Genomic DNA, 19,086 nt, shown 5'->3' with positions numbered 1-19,086 from the left:
TGCGAAGCCCGCCCAGATTCCCCTGGTGGAATGAACACATCCTGACAGCCCCACTGTAACAGGTGTGCCCTGGCACTGTCCTCTGCAGGTCTGGGAGCCCTGGCACTGTCCTCTGCAGGTCTGGGAGCCCTGGCACTGTCCTCTGCAGGTCTGGGAGCCCTGGCACTGTCCTCTGCAGGTCTGGGAAGACCCTGCTCCTAAGGACTGGGTGAAGTCCGCTGTGGCTCCTCAGACCAGCGCAGGGCCTCGGAGAGGAACAGACAACCCTCACGGCCCGCAGCCCGTGGGCACAGAACACTAGAGACGCAGCCAGCGTGGCGTCCCATGGCTCTCGCAGGAGGACACGCCCCAGATTCCAAACCCAGTTCCATCCGCCCGCCTGAGACCGCCTTCACCTGGAGCCACCGATAAGGTAAGGCCCATCTGTCCCTGCCCTGGAAATGCCATCCCTCCCGGGCCCTCCGAAGGCCCGGTGAGTGGGATCAGGCGCGTTCCTGCTAATTGCTGAAAGTGAGCCCCTGATCACTAAGGCTCCAGAGCAGTTTCCTTCCCAGCCGCTCTCCAAGCCGGTGTCTGGCTCATTAAATCACGTTCCGTTCACTAATGAAACAAGCACTTAGTGTGCACCTCCGAGGCCAAGCTGGAGGCCCTGGCAGCTGAGAAGGATCCGGCGTGGCAGAGGCCCTCGGAGCTCAGCTTCTGGCCCTGCTCAGGCCCAGGGTTGGGGGCTCCTTAACCAGGGTCCCTTCACCTTCCCATTAGTCTTCTCCCTCCACCACAGCACCCCAAGCCTGGATGGCCCGGGCAGCCTCCTCCCTAGCCTCCCTGCCTCCAAGCTCCCCTCCAATCTCCTCATAGTCATCAGGGCAACTTTCTAAAAGGCCTCCCATGCCCAGACCCTCCTGTGGCACCCCGTCCCTGCAGGATAACTTCCAAGTTTACTGCCTCAGAACCAAGGTCTGCTGTCCTGGCCTGGGGTTCCCCTCCCAGCCTGATCTTGAACCTGGGACTTCAGTCCTGTGGGAAAGGACCCCGTGGTACCTTTGCACACCCTGTTCCCTCTGTCTTTGCTCAATGACTCGTCCTCACGCCTCAAAGCCCAACTCCTGGGTCACCTCCTCTGAGCCTTCCCTGAGGCCTCCTCCCTCTGCACGGAAAGGGTCAAGGTCTCCTTTCCACCAGGCTTCACGTACCACTGAGGAAATGTCCACTGTCCACACAGCAGATGTCGTGGGCAAGCTCTCCCCCGACCCATGGACACACTATACTTGTCATGTGCTCTCCTAAAGTGCTGTAATGACCACCGTCTGCCTCCTACGGAAAGCTGGACCCTTCCGGACCTCCACGTGCCCTGCGCCAGCGCAGCACTGGGGGCTAGGACACGGTGCTCAGGGTCAGAGCTCAGGAGAGGGGCGCAGCAGGAAGCCAGGAGGCTGGGCACCCACCACCACCACACCCGCTCCCACCTCCGGCTGCTCAGCCCGCACCGCGTGGAGCAGGCTCTGCTCGGGCTCCGCAAGCTGCCACCGTGTGCAAACCTGCCCCGGCCCCCCAGCCTCAGCACTGCCAGCACCCCACTCCACGGGCACGGAGACGGAGGCAGGAGAAGGTCAGACGCATGCCTGGCGCCCACACTTTGATCCCAGGCCTGGTGGCTCCAGCTCACTTCCTGTTGCACACCCCCAAGCTCTGCACCCCACCCCTGCCATCTCCCATGTGTGAGGGGGAAGCCCGTCTCTGAGCGAATGCCTTCCTCTCCCACCAGACAGGAGGAGAGCCTGTCACCCTCCCTCTGTAACCAGGCCGCCAGGAAGCTCACACTAAACTTAAGAGAACCCACTGGCCTCCCCAGCAAGGCCCCCACCTTTCCTGGGCCGTCTTCATTCTTATTTTGAGTGTGCTGTTTCTACACCGCTGGTCTTAAGACCCCAAAGGCCCTTGAGACTGGGTAAGTCCTAATGAATCAGTGAATGCCCCGGGGGCTCAGCGACCAGGCCTCCTGAGCAGAGCCCCAGGCACTGGGGAGGGGGGTGGCAGTGGGGCCTGGCACAGATCAAGGGACTTTTCTGACTGCTCAAGGTCCCCCTCCTAGGCCAGGGTCTCATTCTGACCCCTCCCTCCATACCACGGGCCATGCCTTCCAGGTGAGCCTCAGAGTCCCCTCCCCTGCATGGCCTCCCACAGGTTCCTCCTGGAGCGACTCTCACCTGGGGCAGAGCCTGCACCACGGTGTCCAGCAGGGCCCGCATCCCCGTGGCCATCTTCAACAGCTTCAGCACTGTGGGTGACACGCAGCCCGCGGCTCAGCCCAGCCCCAAAGGACCGAGTGTGCACAGCACATGCAGGTGTGTGCGCCAGGGACGGGTGGGACGTCGGGGAGCGTGCAAGCTGAGCCTGCCCTGCCCGTGGCTGCCCCTGGATGCCATGTCTGGGGTGTGCACAGCCCGAGGTGGGGCGTGGGTGTGCAGAAGCCATAGGGAGTGGGTCCAAGCAGGTGGGAAGGAGCGTGTCATTAACCCCGAGGAGGCAAAGGCAGCCAACGTGAGCACCCAGGTCCCCTCATCCCCTCGGGCAAAGGAGGACTCGCGTCCCTCCTGAGTCTCTGCACACCCTCCCCACCTCTGGGGAGAGGCCAGGGGATCAGAGGAAGTGCTGAGGACTGAGTGTCCCCAGCCCAGCTTGGCAGAAATGCCAGGCAGCCACTAGAGCTCTGTCAGTGTGAGACTAGACACAGGGATCATGGTGTGACGAGGTGGCAGAGGGTGGGCACAGGTGCGAGGGGGTGGGCGCTTCCCGACTCCTGCTCTGCTTGAAAGGGATCCCTCACGTCACCCAGCCGCTGTAGACTCCCCCTGGGAATGAGGCATCTCATCCTGCCCCGACTTGCCCCCCGTTCCCTGCCCTGGCAGCCTCTGCCCCTCACCCCGGGCAATGCGCAGAACCCGCATGATGCGGATGATGGTGGGGTTGATGGGCAGGGCGGCGTTGATCTCAATCTCCTCCAGCGTGATGCCCATGACGGACAGCAGCACGATGGCCAGGTCCAGCTGGTTCCACCTGCTCAACAGGCAGGGGGCAGGAGTGGGGGTCGGGGGAGGAGCGCTCTGGTCCAGACACACCGTAGCTGGGGAGCCTTCAGGGTTCCACTCTCCTATTGTGGCCCTCTGGGATCTGTGGCCACCTTCCCAAACAGCCTCCAAATGCACTGAGTCCAGTCCCTTCTCTATGCCCCCATGACCTCTGCTCCCCAATCAAGGGGTCAACCAAGCTAAATAAACATCTCTGGCCTCCTTCAGGGTAAGAGGCATAGAGCTCCAACTTCTAAATCTCAATCTTATTTTATTTTTCTGGTCCTGGGGATTGAACTCAGGGGCACTCGACCACTGAGCCCCATCCCCAGGCCTACTTTGTATTTTATTTAGAGACAGAGGCCTCACTGAGCTGCTTAGTGCCTCACCATTGCTGATGCTGGCTTTGAACTCAGGATTCCCCTGTCTCTGCCTTCCGAGCCGCTGGGATTACAGGTATGTGTCACTGCGCCCAGCCTAAATCTCAATCTTGAGCCCACCTTTTCCCTTGGACCCACTGATCATCTCTCTGAGCCTCACTTGTTCCCTCTGTAAAGGAAGATTAGCATGCAGGCTTGGAGGCTGAGGGGAGCCTGGTGGAATGCCCTGCACCCTAAGGTGAGACCTAAGCACTTCCTACTCAGGGATATAGGCAGCCGCTGGGAGCCCCTGGCCATCAATGAGTAGGTGCTTATTGGTTCCCCTCTGGCACCTCCAGGTCTCTCAAGAGGCCAGGACTGCTTCCCCACCCTGCTGCACCCACCCAGCCCAGTCACTCACCGGTCCTTAAAGAAACGTCTCAGGCCAAATGCCACCAGCTTCAGCACAGCCTCCAGTACAAAGACCGTGGTAAACATGTAGTTGCAGTACTTGAGGGCTGTCTCCAGGGACTACCAGGGGACAAAGAGAAGCATGATCCAGAGCCCAAACCTTGCCCCAACAACCTTCTGCCAGTCAGAAAATCTCTGCCTTTTAGGAGAGAATTTAGTCCATTCATGTTTAGTACAAATATATGCATATATACATGGGCACCTTCCCAATGGGCGCGCGCGCACACACACACACACACTATCTGTATGTGTGTGTGTGTGTGTGTGTGTGTATATATATATATATATATATATATATATATGTTTATATGTATGAATACATATATTTGCTTTATTCCTTCCATCTTCTTTAATGTAGATTATTCATTTTTTTCATTGTTGTTCCCTATTCCCTACTGTGTTGGCTTGGTGCAGCTGGTCCTCTTTGGAGGCAGTCTGGGTTAGCAGTTAAGGACTTCCTAACTGGACTGCATAGATATGAAACCTGGCTTAACATTTACTCCTTATTCACTGTGTGACCTTAGGTAAGTTCTTGGTCCCTATGACAATTTCTTAACCTGACTGTGGAAAATAACAGCACCTGTCTTGGGAAATTACTGTGAAAATTAAATGAGCTAATGTTTAGTGCTGGGCCCAGCATGAATCCCTGGTGAATGTGAGCTGTGGTTATTCCGTTTCTTCATGTCAGTTTGGAAGTTCTCCGTGTCTGTTGTCCTACCAGGGTCTCCTTCCTTTCCCTTCATCCATAACAGTGCTACCACTCGGAATTCCTCCCCTGGAGGCTCTTCCCCCTTTTCCTCCCAACTCATTAAGTTGAGGTTTTTAGAATGCACTTGCTCCTCACATTCTCCTCATGCACCCTGTCTGCAATTCTAGGAACTGGTCACGCTGTCCCAAATGTCACCTCCCCCACCCACCAGGCATGAGTGGCCTTTCCCTCTGACCATTCCATTGCGAGCATCTGCCCTACCAAGCTGTGAGCTCCCTGGGGCGAGGCTGTCTGGAGCCTCCTCCCCCTGCAGTGCCCAGCACAGGGCCCCACATGGAGGGGTGACTCAGATCCTGCTGTCAGCTGACCCTCTGCCCATGCTGTTGTCCCTGTGGTGGGGTCCTGCTAAGGCCCCGTTCTCACCCTGTGACCATGAGCTGGGAGCAACCCTGGGCTCACCGTGGGCTGGTTGTAGTGTTCCAGGGACATGGTGACCACATTGAGGCAGATGATGAAGGTGATGAAGATGTCCAGGTAGTGGCTGGTGCACATGGAGTGGATGAGCAGCCGCGTGTGACAGTAGGTGGCGTAGTAGGGCAACCTCTGGGCCTCTGCAGTGGGGAGAGTGGCCCAGACCACAGTTGGAACCCAGGGGAAGGGGACAGAGCACAGAGGGGCCGGTGCTGGGGGTGGGAAACCCCCTGGTCACCCAGGCCCTGGAGCAGAGTGAGGCCCCCCAGCCAGGGTGCCAGGAGGGGAAGAGTGAGAGGTGGTGGAGGGAGGCCAAGGGGGCAGGACACAGATTCTCACCAAATACCCCAAACATGGCCTCAGCAGGGACTCTGGCTCTGCTGACAGATGGGGGTGGACAGGGGGCCCATGGCCCAGGGCCAGGCATCCAGGTGTTGGGTTTTTTGTTTTTGTTTTAGTTTTTTGTTGTTGTTGTTGTTGTCACTGGGGATTGAACTCAGGGGCACTGGACCACTGAGCCACATTCCCAGCCCTAGTTTATATTTTATTTAGAGACAGGTCTTGCTGAGTTGCTTAGCTCCTCCCTTTTGCTGAGGCTGGCTTTGAACTCTCCATCCTCCTGCCTCAGCCTCCGGAGCCACTGGGATTACAGGCGTGCACCACCAGGCCTGGCCAGATTTTTTTGGTTTTGCCCTCTGCCTGGACTGAACCACCTCCAGCCCTGTCCTTGTTGATGGTGGGATCACCCATCCAACCCTGGTGGACTCGTGCCACCTGGTCAGGCGGAAGCAGGGACAAAGGGCCGCGTCCCACCACCAGGATCACATTCTTTGTTCCTTCCAGCTCCCTGGAGGCTGGAGTCAGGCCCAAGCCTTGGTTCCAGAGGAGCATCAGCTGGGGTCACGGGGCCTGGCTGGGCGACAGCACACACCCTGGCCCCCGCGCTGCCCACTCACTGCGCCGCTTCTTCTCCAGGCGCCGCAGCCGCTTCTCCTCGCGCCGCCGCGCCTCCTCCGCCTCCTGGTGCTGCCGGCACTTGTGGAAGTTCTCCACCACCACGCCCACGAACATGTTGAGCACGAAGAAGCTGACGATGAGCAGGAAGGAGATGAAGTACAGCAGCATCCAGGGGTTGTGGTTGGTCACAGGCTGCGGAGAGCAGAGCCAGGGCTGAGAGCTGATCGCGCACCGCGGGGCCACGCGGGCACCCGACTGGCCCAGCCTGGGCGTAAAGGGGGACTGAAGCAGCGGCCTCCAGGGCAGCTGTGAGGTTTGAGCGAGGCCGTGGCAGACCCCTGGCCCAGGAAGGGACTCAGCACAGAGAACCCTTCTCCTTCCCGAATCTAAATGCTGGCTCCTGGGCACATCCACCTGCCCTCTCACTCACCAAGCCATCCTCTCACCTCGGCAAGCATCCAGCCTCCACCCACCCACTTATCCATCTATCCATTCACCCATTCATTCATCCACTTATCTATCACCCACCCCTTCACTTATCCATCCATCCATCCACCCATCTATCTGTTCATCCATCTGTCCATCCACCTGTCCATCCACTTATCTGTCCGTCCATCTACATCTGTCCATACACCCACCCACTTATCCATCCATATACCCATCAACTGATCCATCATCCATCCACCCACCCTTCAGTTATCCAACTATCCAACTATCTATTCATCCACCCATCCATCCATCCACTCATCCATCTGTCCATCCACTTATCTGTACGTCCATCCATGCACTTGTCCATCCACCCACCCACCCTTCACTTATCCAACTATCCAGTTATCCACCCCCCCCCACCCCCACTCCACTCACACATACGTACACATATAAACACACCTATACACACACTTATCCATCCAACCAGAAACAAGGCAGCCAGCAGAGAGACTGCCTGGCAGTCTGCACGTGCCCATGTACTGCTGGGGTGGGGGACAGAGCACACAGCAGGTGCAGGAAGGTGCCTCCAAATGTCCTGCCCCCAACCACCTCTAGCTCCGGAGTCTAACCAGGTAGGACCATAAGAACAAGAGCCAGAGACCACTCACAGGTCTGGAATCCCTGCAGCCCGACTCCTCCAGAGTGGGCCTGACCTGATCTAGACGCTGGCCCCGCTCCTCCCAGCCAGCCCCTCAAGCTCCCTAGGTCTGGACACAGCCAACCCTGGTCAGTGTGTGTCTTGCCTGAAGTCACTGCCTAGGCGCAGAGGGGACCTCTGGAGCCAAGGCCCAGGCTTTCTCTCAGGCCCAGACTTGTCCCCGACCCTTTCCACCCTGTCCCTATCCCCAGGCCCACCCTCACCCCACAGCCCAGGAGGGGCCCCCAGCATCCTGAGCAGCAGGACACGCCACTCTCCATGGCTCCCTGTGCCCTCAGGATGAACTCCTGCCCCTTGCCATGGCCAGGGGGGTCTCATGGACACTCAGCTCTCCTGGCCTCCTGCCTCCCGTGACTCTTGCTTGGGACCTGCTCTCCCTCGGCCGGCTGGTCAGCCCTCCCTTCTACACTTGGCCTCCTCCCCCAGAGTCTGTGCCCCTCTGGGCAGGAGCCAGCTGGGATTCCTCTGTGCAGAGCAAGGGGTTCTAGAAGGGAAGGGAACCATGGCGTACACTAACACTGGGTGAGGATCAGCCAGGACCTGAGGGTGTGCTGGGGCTGACCATGGGGAGACACCAGAGCCACTGGCACAGGCTGCAGACCACCGGACCCCAACGGCGACCTGCCCCTCCCTACTGTTCAGCCCCACCCTGCCCGACGATGCCCACCTGCTGGTCCACAGCCACGGCATCTAGACCGTTGTACATGATGTTCACCCAGCCGTCCTTGGAGGCCAGGACAAAGAGGGACATCAGAGCCTGGAAGACAGGGGAGGGAGGGCACGAGGTGAGGGACAAGGGGGCTCAGGCCACACCTGCATCTCCAGCTCTCCATTGTTATGCCTTTGGGAGGCAGAGGGACAAAGAGGGCTTCCCTGTGTGGCAGAGCTATGCTCTCAATCCACAAACCTTCCTGAGGACCTACTGTGTGCTCGCCATGTGCCCTATAGCTACTGTTGCAGGAAGAAGAGCCCAGGGTCTGAGTTCCAGCTGCAGTCCTGAGATTAACCAGTCGTGTGATCACAAACACAAAAACTTGTGTGCTCCTGTTCCTCACCCACCAATGGGAACCAGTAAATGCCGCTGGGAGGAGCCACTGAGATTTTAAATGAGAAGCTTCCTGACAACTCCGGGGGTGCTCCCTAGGCCGCCCTCGGCAGCTTGAAGTCAGGATCTCCTGAGAGAAGCCAGGATCCCTGGCTTACCGCCCAGCCTTTGCCACTCACTGGCTGGGAGACCTGGGGCAAATTCCTTGAGGTCTCTGGGTCTGTAAAATATGAAAAGGGGATGGTCCACGGGAGACAGCCAGCCAGGGCTCCTACATGGATGTCAGGCCAGACTCCTCGTGTCCTTCAACTGGGTCACAGGCTGGTCCCAAAGCACCCAGCACACAACCTTGCACACAGCAGGTGCTTAACCAAGGTTTTCTGCACTGAACTTGAGTGAGGGCTCCTGTGCTGTCTTTGGAGAGCAGAGCACAAGGGGGGTTAGGGGCCACAAGGGCCCCACATAACCAGGGCTGCCCAGAAGTCACGGTCTGCCCAGGAAGGCCCCCTCCCCAGGGCAGAGAGTCACACCTTCCCTTGTGCTCCAGCCACCCTGGGCTATGAAGCCAGGCCCTGCCCGGCCCACCCTTCCCACCCTCTAGGGCACAGCTCCCATCCTCTTCCCCTGCCAGGTGGGGAATGGTGCTGAGCGTGCCCCCAAAGTGCTCAGGCCCAGTGGCAGGCAGGGCAGGGGACAGCGAGGAAGTACAGGAGGCCCCTAGATGCCAAGGCCCCCACTGCTGTGCCCACTGAGAGTTGAGGATCTGGAACTTGCCTGAGGGCACACAGGAAGTGGCCCCCCAGGGAGTCAACCCAGACTCAGCACTGAGCACACCCACTCAGCGCTCCAGGGAGTCAGACTGGGGTCAAGTGCAACCAGATTGGAAAGACCAGGTCCTTCCAAAGGAGGCAGGAGCTGGCGCTAGGTGGGGACCTGGGATCAGGAGCAAGCTCACAAAAGGCCCCCCACTTCCTTCAGCGCCCTTCCCTGTTCACCAAACACTGAGTTATTAAACACTCCATGGCTGCTCCTGGAGAAGGGGTGGGGCGAGCTGACAGCAGTCAGTTTCTGACATGGTCTCCTGGCCACCACAGCCCCTCAAGGTCCACTGGCTCCACCCATAGCTGGTGTGGGGGTGCCCCGTCCTGTGAATGAGAGCTTCGGGCGACCCAGCCAGGGGCTGCCCAGAGAGGGTATGGGAGCGGGCGGCCCAGATCTTGCGCCATCCTTGGGAGCCCCAGGGCCAGGTACTCTGCCTGGGCCACCTGGACCTAGCTCCTGAAGGACCCTCAGAGGGACCGGTTGTGGGGAGGGGGCCCTTTGGAGGCAGCTAGCTGAGGACTCTCCTCTGGGCCACTGCCCCTGGGTCAGGCCTGGCAGGCCTCCAGGAGAAGAGACCAGGGGCACAGGGGCTCTGGGTGAGGCCTGCCAGCCTGGATGGGGAACAGACAGGGTGGGTGATGGTGAGGGCACCCACCCTGGATCGAGGAGCCTGCCACCCTGATGGCTCCCACAGCTGCTGCCCCTTTCTACAGATGAGAAACCAAGTTTCAAAGAGGTCACACCCCACTCCACAGCAGAGCTGGAACGCACAACCAGGTGTGGCTGACTCTACAACTCGGGTCAGGACCCCCTGGGTGGGGGCAGAGGCCAGGACCAAAGTTCAGTGAAGAACTTATTGCGGGCCAGGCACTGGGGGGGCGGAGGCCCTGCATTCAGAATCTCAGCCTCAGACTACCTGTGAGGGCCAGTTCCTCTACCCGTTTTGCAGAGTAGGAAACCTGGGCTTGGAGAGAAGTCACAGTCCTGGCAGGGCAGGACTGGAGCCAGCTCTGACATCTCAGGGCCATAGGCATTGAAGAGCTGTCACCCCCAGGGGGCAGGACAGATAAGGAGGGGGGTGGCCAGCACGCACCTGGCCCAGGTTATCGAAGTTGTATTTGTGATGGACCCAGCGGTAGTTGGCAGCCACGCAGTCAGAGCGGTTGGTGATGTTGCGGGTGTCCACGCCCAGGCAATGGTAGAACTTGCCCTTGAAGAGCTGGGGATAAGGAGGGCAAGATCAGTGCTCCCAAGAGGAGGGGGCATTGCAAATCACAAGAGGAACCCAGGCCTCAGACTGCATCGGGTTCCCCTGAGCCCCAAGGTCAGCCAGCACAGGTGGGGCCTCTGCCCTGGCTGTGCCCTTACACAGCCTCAGAACCCTCCCACCCTCCTCACCTGCACCCCCAAGATGCCAAAGATGATGAAGAAGGCACAGCAGATCAGGACGATGTTCCCAATGGGCTTGAGGGAGGAGATGAGCGTCTCCACCACCAGCTTCAGGCCAGGGGCCCGGCTGATGACCCTGTAGGCAAGGAGGGCGGGGAGCTGTGAGCCCATGGCTGTGGGGAGGCAGCCAGTGCTGAGTCCCCTAGTGAGTTCCAGGACTGAGCCCACTAGGGCATGAGGAAGACAGCATGGAACCAAGAGAAAGCAGGTGCCCAGATGTCAGCAGACCAGGGGATGAGCCAGGCCGCAGCCCAGATCTACAGGGAGAAGGGCACCTGCCCTCCCGTCACTGTGCCTAGTCCCAGAGATAGCAGAGAGCCACCCAGAGACAAAAACAGGTAACCAGGCGGTGGGGGTAGGGGGTGGTACTGAGGAAGGATGATAGGAGTTCCAAGCCAGCCTCACATCAACTAAGCCAGGCCTGTCTCTAAATAAATACATATACATTTTATGTATATATTAAATGTGTATTATATATTCACATAAATGCATACATATGTGTGTGTGTATAGAGCGGGGGCTGGGGATGTGGCTTGATGTTTCAATGCCCCTGGGTTCAATCCCTAGTACCAAGAAACGAAAGAAAGACGTGTGCTATTGGAGGACAAAATGAGTCACATGTCACAAGGGCCTTAGACATTGAAGAGCTGTCACCGGGGAAGGGTCCTCACCGCAGAGGGCGTAGGGTGCGCAGGAGCCGCAGGACCCGGAGGACCCCCAAGATCTTGGCTCCCCCAGCCGAGGCTAAGGACACCACGATGTCGATGATGGACACGAAGACGAGGAAGCCGTCCAGCACGTTCCAGCTGCTGCGCAGATACGCCTGGTCCCCGAAGTACAGGCCCAGCGAGACCACCTGGGGGCGGGGCGGGGCGGGGCGGGTTCAGGCCCAAGGCGCCGCACGAGGGGAGGGCGAGGGCGAGGGGAGGACGAGGTGGGGGGGGGGTCTTCGGGAAAGGGGGCGCGGGGACAGATGGGCTGGGCCAGACAGGTGGCGAGGACGAGCGGGCAGGGGGCAGCTCCACGCAGACCCTGGGATGGGCGGGCAGTAGGCGGGGACGGGGCGGAGTCAGGACCCAGGGCGCCTCCTGCTAAGGTTCTCCCAGGACTTCTGGCAAACCCGAGGCGAAGCCACCGCGCTGGGAAGCGTCCCAGAGGGAACCTTTTCCCTGCTCCCCGCACCTCCAGCAGCTCCCCCGTTACACGGTCATGTTTCTCCCTGCATTCGCCTTTCTGGCGAGGCTGTGACTCCTGGAGAGGGGGCATGCCGCTGACCCCTCGGGGTCCCAGGAGCCCAGCCCAGGGGCGGGCGCTGACAGGCCAGTGACCATCTGCGGGAGGGGCGGGGCCCGAGCTGGGAGTGAAGGTGAAGCCCAGAGCAACCTTCAGTGTCATTTCGCCCACGAAGATGGCCGTGAAGATGTAGTTGGACACCGTGAGGAAGATGCGTTCCTGAAAGAGCCGGGAGATGCGGTGGGCCCAGGGGCTCAAACCTCCCAGCCACCGGCTCACGCTCTTGATCAGCCAAGAAACAGCCAGGAGAGGCCAACACTTCTCAGTTCAAGGTGGTCTGTCCCTCCCAGAGGCAAGCTCCCTGCCACATCTCCCTCCCTCCACGTGCCAAGAGTCTGGCCCTGCTGAGCTCTCCCTTGGTCTGGCTCACAGTCCCAGGGCAGGCCTGGTGCTGCATCTCTCTGCCTGGCCTCTCTGAGGGCTGTGGCTACTCACAGTGCTGCCGGCCTCTATCTGGGGCCTCTCCAGGGCGATGGTGATGCAGTTAAGGAAGATGAAGGCCAGGACCACATAGTCAAAGAGCCTGTGGGCGATGATGGTCTGACACAGGACCCGGAACCTAGGCAGAGGCAGGGCACCACGAGTGTCAGTTTGCTTCCCATCCTGACCAGAGGGGAGGCAGAGGATGCAGACAGACACACACACACAAGGGGCAGGATGGCCTAGAGGAAGTGATCCCTCTCCTCCTCTGGACACACAACAGGTGTCGATTTTGCATTGTTCAGGGTGCAGACCACACACCCACACAGCAAAGGGTACCCACCTTGCCTGGCACTTAAGGGTCTCTGAACACCAGCCCATATCCCAGATTCCAGTCCTCCGGAGACAAGGACACCACATTTCCTAACACCCAGGTAGTCTCTCAGGCTGCTCCCTCCTCCTGGACCAGCTTCCTCTTTCCGAAATCCTCCTCCCCTCTCCCCCTCCCTCCTGCACCCACTGGACTGTTATCTGCCTACAAAGCCCAGCCTCCTCCTCCAGGAAGCCTTCTGATGCTCCCTTCATGCGTGTACCCCGGACCTTTAGAGAATCTGCCCAACTGGATGCCAGCACAGAACTGGCCTGGGCTACAGGAAATGCTCACGAAACCCCCTGTCCTGCCGCCCCCGCCTCTGGGGTATGGCCTTGCCCAGCTTGGCAGAGAGCTTTCCCTCCACACCTTACCCCTACTCTAACTCCCACCCCAGGTCGGGCCCGCCCACCTGTTCTCCGGGGAGAAGAGGTAGACCGACCAGTCCTCGCGGACCTCGCACCAGTCAGGCTTGTAGACATCGATCATCTTGCGGACGCGGAAACACAGAGTCTGGAGAGAGGAGGACCAGGCGCGGGAGGGTCAGCACCGCGCAGAGCGACCTATCTCTGCCCACCCGGTCATCGAGCCAACTGGGCACTGGGCGATCTCGGAACCCCCCCACCCCAGGCGGCGGGGAGCGCTTCCCCGGGGGAGACCCCCTCATTTCTGGCCCCGCCCCTCGGGCCACAGTTTTAAGCCCCACCGCTCTAGCCACGCCCCGACGCCACGCCCCCGGTCCCGCCCCCTCGAGCCCACCTCTGCTCGCACCCCGCTCTTCCTGGTTCCCGGAGGGATCCCCGCTTACGTAGTCGATCTCCTCCTCGTCCTCCCCGCGATCCCGGCGGTCGTCCATCTTGGTGAAGACGTCCTTGGCGATATTGGGCATCCTGCCGTTGCAGTCCTCGTGCCCGGGGGCCATGCCCGCCGCCCTCCAGGCGGCCCTGGGGTGGAGGCCCATGGCGGGCACGAGCTCGGTCAGGTCCACCGAGTCCCGGGTGTCGAGGGACAGCGTCCGGCGGTGGTGGCGATGACGGTGCGCCAGATGGGGCCCATGGTGCACGTGGTGGGCGTGCGGGGCATGCAGCGGCGCAGCGCGCGGAGGCCCCTCCTCCCGGGCGCCCTCGCAGGCCCGAGCGCCACTGCGCTCCGCCGAGAGCAGGGACTCGTGCTCAGCCGAGGGCGGCTTGTGCTTGAGGCTGTTCCAGCTGGAGCGACGGCTGGCCCAGGCCCCGCTGCGGCCCCAAGGTCCATAGTAGGAGCTCCGGGTGCTGGACTGTGGGGGAGCCAGGGCTCGGGTCAGCGTCGTCGCGCACACCCGTGATGTGAGGCCTCCTGCAAGCCCCGCTGTGGCTCTAAGAGGGTCCCGGCCTGGCTAGCAGGTGACCGAATGGGTTAGGGGCTCCTCTGCCTGCTCTGCCTCTCATCCCACCCACGTGGACAAGTCCCCCTGGAGGTCTAATCCCTCCCTGCTACCTGTTCCCTTGAGAAACTAGAGCAAGTTACGGTGGCCACCTTCCTATTTTACAGGAAAGGAAACCAGGGCTGAGAAGAGTGGTAATTTGCTCAAGGACACACAGCTCAGAGGTGACAGAGGCCAGATTCCAGCTCTAGTCTGCCTGACCCCAAATTCTTGACCCTACACATTTGCTACCAAGATGAAACCCAGTTCTGTGTGCCTGACCCCAGTCATTCCTGTTGCCAGGTCCTGCTCAGGCACTGGGCACCCAGGAATGTGACAGACATGGTCCTGCCTGGCTTGGGGCAATCCCTGTCCTAAGCCTGTGCACCCAAGTGTGAGGCTGAGGTTGCAGGCACCTGGCTCTGGGGTCCTTCAACCCACATCCCAGTGGGGGAGGCCCTTCTGGACGGAGCCCCCACCCACAGGACTCACCAGGGAGCGCTGATCATAGCTCATCCGCCCCAGGGACATGATGCTGCTCTTGCGGGAGTCCAGGGCCACCAGCATGGGGTCTGGCTGCAGCGAGAGGCGGGACGCAGGGCCCACAGCCCCAGCAGGACCTAGGTGTCCGCCCAATGGGAGACTAGGGTCCAGGTGCCCATTGGGGGTCAAGGGGATTGGGCAGAGCTTGGGATCTGGAGAAGCAAGAGGGAGACAGAGAGAGGGACAGATGGAAGACAGAACAGAACAAGAGCAAAGGAAACAAGACAAAGGAAAGGAAAGGGTGTGGACATAACAGAAGTGGAGTACTTTATGAGGAGACTCCTCTACCAGGAAGCCTTCCGGGTTGCACCTCATCCAGTGTGCCTCCCCTGCACCCTGCCTCCAGGGCTCTGGGATCAGACCAGCCTGGACCTTCACCCAGTATGAAGGGAAGGGAGCCTGGCTCCCTGGCCCACTGCAGGAAGCAGGCAGTCTGCCGGGGCTACCCAGAAGCCAGGGCTTGGGTTGGAGTGGCTTGGCTCAAGCTGCCTCATGTTACCAGCCAGGACCACAGCCCAGCCACATCGGAAGGCCCCACAGCTCTACCCAAGAGACTGTGGGAAGGGAAGCGGGTGGGCTGCAGTTAGCCCTGTGGCGGGACCCCAGAGGTCCACAAATGTCCTCTTTTGGAGAGTCAGCATTTCTTTCAGTTAGTAACACAAAAAACAAACACAGAGAATTAGCACTCTCTGAGCCTGGGGTCCAGGGGAGCAGATGCTGTGCCCTGGGCCCACCTGGGTCTCCAGTGAAGGCTCCTGGCCCCCAGGTGACGAGTGGAGGCCTGTTTACCTCCGCTGCTGTCCAGGGCCTCCTGGAACTTGTCATACTCTTCCATGTTGGATGAGCTCTGGTCCTCATCTGAGTAGGAGCGGTTGGCGTCCCCCTGGGAGGCGGGCGCCGGTCAGCATGCAGGGCAACTCCCCTCCTTCCCTCCCTCCTTCCCTCTTGGGTTTGCCAATGGGTGTTTCCACTCTCCTTTTACAGATGGGAAAAGTGAGGCTCAGAAAGGGGAAGTAGAAGCTAATGGGGATCTAGGCCACAATCCCCCGCCTGCCCGACTGCACGTATTCCAAAGAATTGGAAAATGGAGGGAGCAGGATCCAGAATTCCAGGTCTCAGGGCTTTAGAACCTCAGAGATGGGAAGACCTAGTTCTTCACCCTCCGGGGAGAAACAGGAATCCCAGACGCAGGCCCCAGCTGCGTCCCTCCTGGGACGGAGGCTCCCTGCCTCGTGGGCAGCCCTCCTCTGAGGATATGACACAGCCCCCCACCACCCAGGCTCCCTCTCCCCTGCCTAGGGTCTCGCGGGCCCTGCTGGGGGCGCTTCCTCCCCCAGGGCTGTGGTCACCTCGGCCTGGAAACCCTCCACCAGGATGGCCACCAGCAAGTTGAAGAGGACATAGTTGCCGAAGGTCATGAGAGCGACAAAGTAAAGGGAGGCCCAGGGGGAGGTGGAGGCCATGCCATTGTAGAGGACGACGTTCCAGTCCTCCTGGGTGAGGATCTGTTGAGGGAGAGACGAGTCAGTCCTGAGGTCCCTCAGGGCCACCTCTGTCTACCAGGAGGGATGGGCACTGGCAACCTCAGCCCCACCCCATCCCAGGTGGTCTGCTGCCCAGGATCCCCTCCCCTGAAGTGCACCCACCTGGAACACTGTGACAATGGCCCAGAGCAGGGAGTCAAAGTTCTTCCTGTCAGGAACCGTGTCTCCCGTATCCGTGCGGAGGCTGAATTTGCAGCCAAAGATGTGCATCCCGAGGATGCTGGGGGAGGAAGGGAGGAAGAGGGCGGCTCAAGGGTTCCCATCCACCACGCTCTGCCTTCCCACCTGGTTTGGTCTCAGGCAACACAGTAAGGTGGGGAGGTGGGGGCGGGTGACAGTGTTGGTCCCATTTTCCAGAGGAGAACACTGAGGCTCCCTGGGAAGAACCTGCCCAGAGCCACAGGAATGTACTCCCCCATGCTCCTGCCCACAGCTCTGGCTGGCCCTGTAGGTGGGGTCCCGGTGGGCAGGGCTCACCTGAAGATGAAGATGAAGAGCATGAGCAGCATGCAGAAGGTGGCCACGTTGTCCATGGTCTTCATGAGCACCACGAGCTGGCGCCGCAGCGCAGGCATGAAGCGCACCAGCTTCAGCACCCGCAGCAGCCGGAAGGTGCGCAGCACTGACAGCCCGCCGTCCGCCTGCCCCACGATCTCCCAGATGCTGTGGCCAGCCAGCAGGGGCGCAGGGCCAGAGGGAGGCCGAGAGAGGAGGAAGGAGAGGCCAGGTCGGGAGGACAGAGAGACAGAGAGCTTTCACTCATCCACTAATTCATCCACCCAAAGGTAACGTGCTGGCTGCGGCTCCAGGGACCCCCCCACCAGGAAGTCATGGCTAAAATCTAAAAACTCCATAACTTCCTCTGATTACAAATATAAATGGCAAATCACAGCGGATTAGCAGTCCCGAGGACTTTTGGGGCAATCAAAATAACAGATATCTTTATGTTACATGACAGTGGGTGGAAAATTTCTGTTTGTTACGTGCATCCCTCCTTTAGAGTGACGGTAGTCACGGGCCTGCCGCTACATCTTGTTATTTAATGCATTAATCCAGAAGCATATATATTGCTAAATCAAGAATTAAAAAAAAAATATTTGGATGACGGCCTCCAAGTGGTTGGCTTCCTTCATCACCTGTGCACTGGCTGGATCTGCACACTGTCCCTGCCCTGCTGCAGAGCAGGAGGTGGGGGAGGGGTACCTGATGATGACGATGATGCTGTCGAAGATGTTGTAGGGGTTCCGCAGGTAATCAAAGAGCCCGAAGGCGGCCAGCTTCAGGATCATCTCCAGGGCGAACATGCTGGTGAAGACCACGTTGCAGATCTCCAAGATGTTGGTCAGCTCCTCGGGCTGTGGGGGCACAGCGGTGGGGGATGCGTGACCCCAGCAGGCCAGACACAGCCCTACGCAGAACCACCATCATGGAGGCTTCCAGCCCATGCACCCACTCTCAGAGGAGGACACTAAGACCCAAGGAGGTCAAGGAACTGGCCAAACGGACACCAGCTTCCCATGACCCCCTCCAGATGCAGACCTTCTCCTGCCCCTGGATCTTTGGCCTCATGCTTGTTAGCAGCAGGTGATAACTAGAAAACGGCACCATTGAAAGAGACCCTGCTGTCGGCCATGACTTGGGGCAAGGGACGGGTTCCCTTGGTTGGACGCTAAGTGGCTGTGCAGCCCACTTCTGAGCCTTCGTTTCCCTGTCTGTAAACCAGGGGTTAGGCCGGCTGCGGTGGTGCACATCTGTCATCCCAGCAGCTCGGGAGGCTGGGGCAGGAGGATGGCGAGTTCAAAGCCAGCCGCAGCAACGCAGTGAGGCCCTAAGCAACTCAGTGAGTCTCTAAATAAAATATACAACAGGGCTGGGGATGTTGCTCAGTGGTTGAGGGCCCCTGAGTTCAGTCCCCAATGCATGACCTCATTCATTTCAAGCCTCTTGATAAAGGCCATGCAAGGCCCAGGTCCCTCTCTCCCCTCCATGGTTCCCCTGGGACCCAGCGAAAGGTCTGGTTTGTGCTCACCATGGCACCAGACGGTTCCTGCCTGGATTCTGGAGAAGGGAGGGACCATTTGTTTGGCCCTGATCATGGGCCCCTCGCCGAGCTCAACCCCAGCTCAACTACCGACTCCCTGGACAGCTGACACTTCTGTTTTATAATGAGAAACTGAGGTTGGGCAGTGTGGACTGACTTGCTCAGAGCCACCCAGCGAGAACGTGGCAAGGCTGGGCACTGGTCCAAGTCAGACTTGAAGCTACTGTCACATCACAGCACACCACCCGATCCCCTTGTTCCTTCCTAGAGCATTCTGTACTGAGGGCCCCTAACGTGCTGGGCTTGTGCTACGGCAGCAGACACGCTCACACGCAAGTGCAAATCCCTACACGCCACAAGCCACAGCTCCCGCAAAAACCAGGGAGCTGAGTGCAGTTTGGGGGAACGAGAGTCAGTGGGGCCGGGAGGGTTTCTGGAGCAAGTGACATCTCGGCAGAGACCTAACAGCTGAGAAGAGAGCCCGTGACGGGGAAACGAAGGTGCCCAGAGCAAGGGCAGCAGGGAGGAGGAGCCGAGAACCACGGCAGGCCATCTCCGTCCACCAGTCCAGCCCCTCCATGGAGCAACAGGGACCCTCAGAGGCCCGACTTTATTCCATGTGGGTTAAAAAGAGAAGGAAACAAAAAAAAAAAAAAAAAAGAGAGAAAGAAAGAAAAGCAGCCTGGCAGCCCCGGCACAGGCCTGGGATCTAGTAGAACTGCCGGCTCCTCTCAGCCCAGGCAAAAGGAGAGGCCCTGTCCATCTGTGATCACATCTGACTCACAAAAACGGTCCCACAGGTGAAAGAGGCCCAGAGACCAGCCTCTGGGAGGGCTCGGATGCCGGTGTGAGCCGCCCGTTTCCCAGCCCGCCCAGACCGCCCAGACCACGACCTGGAGACGGAAAGCCAGGACGCGGACAGCCCAGGGCCACCGTCACGGTTCCGGCCACACACGCCACACGAGCTTCTGCAAA

At 59.6% G+C, this 19,086-nt stretch overlaps 1 protein-coding gene across 1 annotated transcript in view; it reads right to left on the bottom strand.

The window, feature by feature from the left end:
• The window catches only part of CACNA1I (calcium voltage-gated channel subunit alpha1 I), a 51,198-nt gene that overhangs the window by 8,298 nt on the left and 23,814 nt on the right, over positions 1-19,086 (bottom strand). Inside the window, exons 7-25 of the mRNA XM_081309734.1 lie at positions 17,274-17,425; positions 16,548-16,733; positions 16,173-16,290; positions 15,876-16,031; positions 15,316-15,409; positions 14,476-14,678; positions 13,390-13,857; positions 12,994-13,094; positions 12,227-12,350; positions 11,882-11,950; positions 11,170-11,354; positions 10,448-10,574; positions 10,143-10,268; positions 7,850-7,939; positions 6,035-6,227; positions 5,067-5,218; positions 3,849-3,958; positions 2,924-3,057; positions 2,208-2,278 (exon numbers count right to left, since the gene is read on the bottom strand). Coding sequence (XP_081165860.1) covers positions 2,208-2,278; positions 2,924-3,057; positions 3,849-3,958; positions 5,067-5,218; positions 6,035-6,227; positions 7,850-7,939; positions 10,143-10,268; positions 10,448-10,574; positions 11,170-11,354; positions 11,882-11,950; positions 12,227-12,350; positions 12,994-13,094; positions 13,390-13,857; positions 14,476-14,678; positions 15,316-15,409; positions 15,876-16,031; positions 16,173-16,290; positions 16,548-16,733; positions 17,274-17,425 — 2,859 coding nt within the window. The remainder of the gene's footprint in view (positions 1-2,207; positions 2,279-2,923; positions 3,058-3,848; positions 3,959-5,066; positions 5,219-6,034; positions 6,228-7,849; positions 7,940-10,142; positions 10,269-10,447; positions 10,575-11,169; positions 11,355-11,881; positions 11,951-12,226; positions 12,351-12,993; positions 13,095-13,389; positions 13,858-14,475; positions 14,679-15,315; positions 15,410-15,875; positions 16,032-16,172; positions 16,291-16,547; positions 16,734-17,273; positions 17,426-19,086) is intronic.

The sequence above is a fragment of the Spermophilus citellus genome, assembly GCF_964194105.1.
Source record: "Spermophilus citellus genome assembly, chromosome: 10".
In the NCBI taxonomy this organism is placed as follows: Eukaryota; Metazoa; Chordata; class Mammalia; order Rodentia; family Sciuridae; genus Spermophilus; species Spermophilus citellus.
This window is presented reverse-complemented; position numbering and strand designations above follow the sequence as displayed.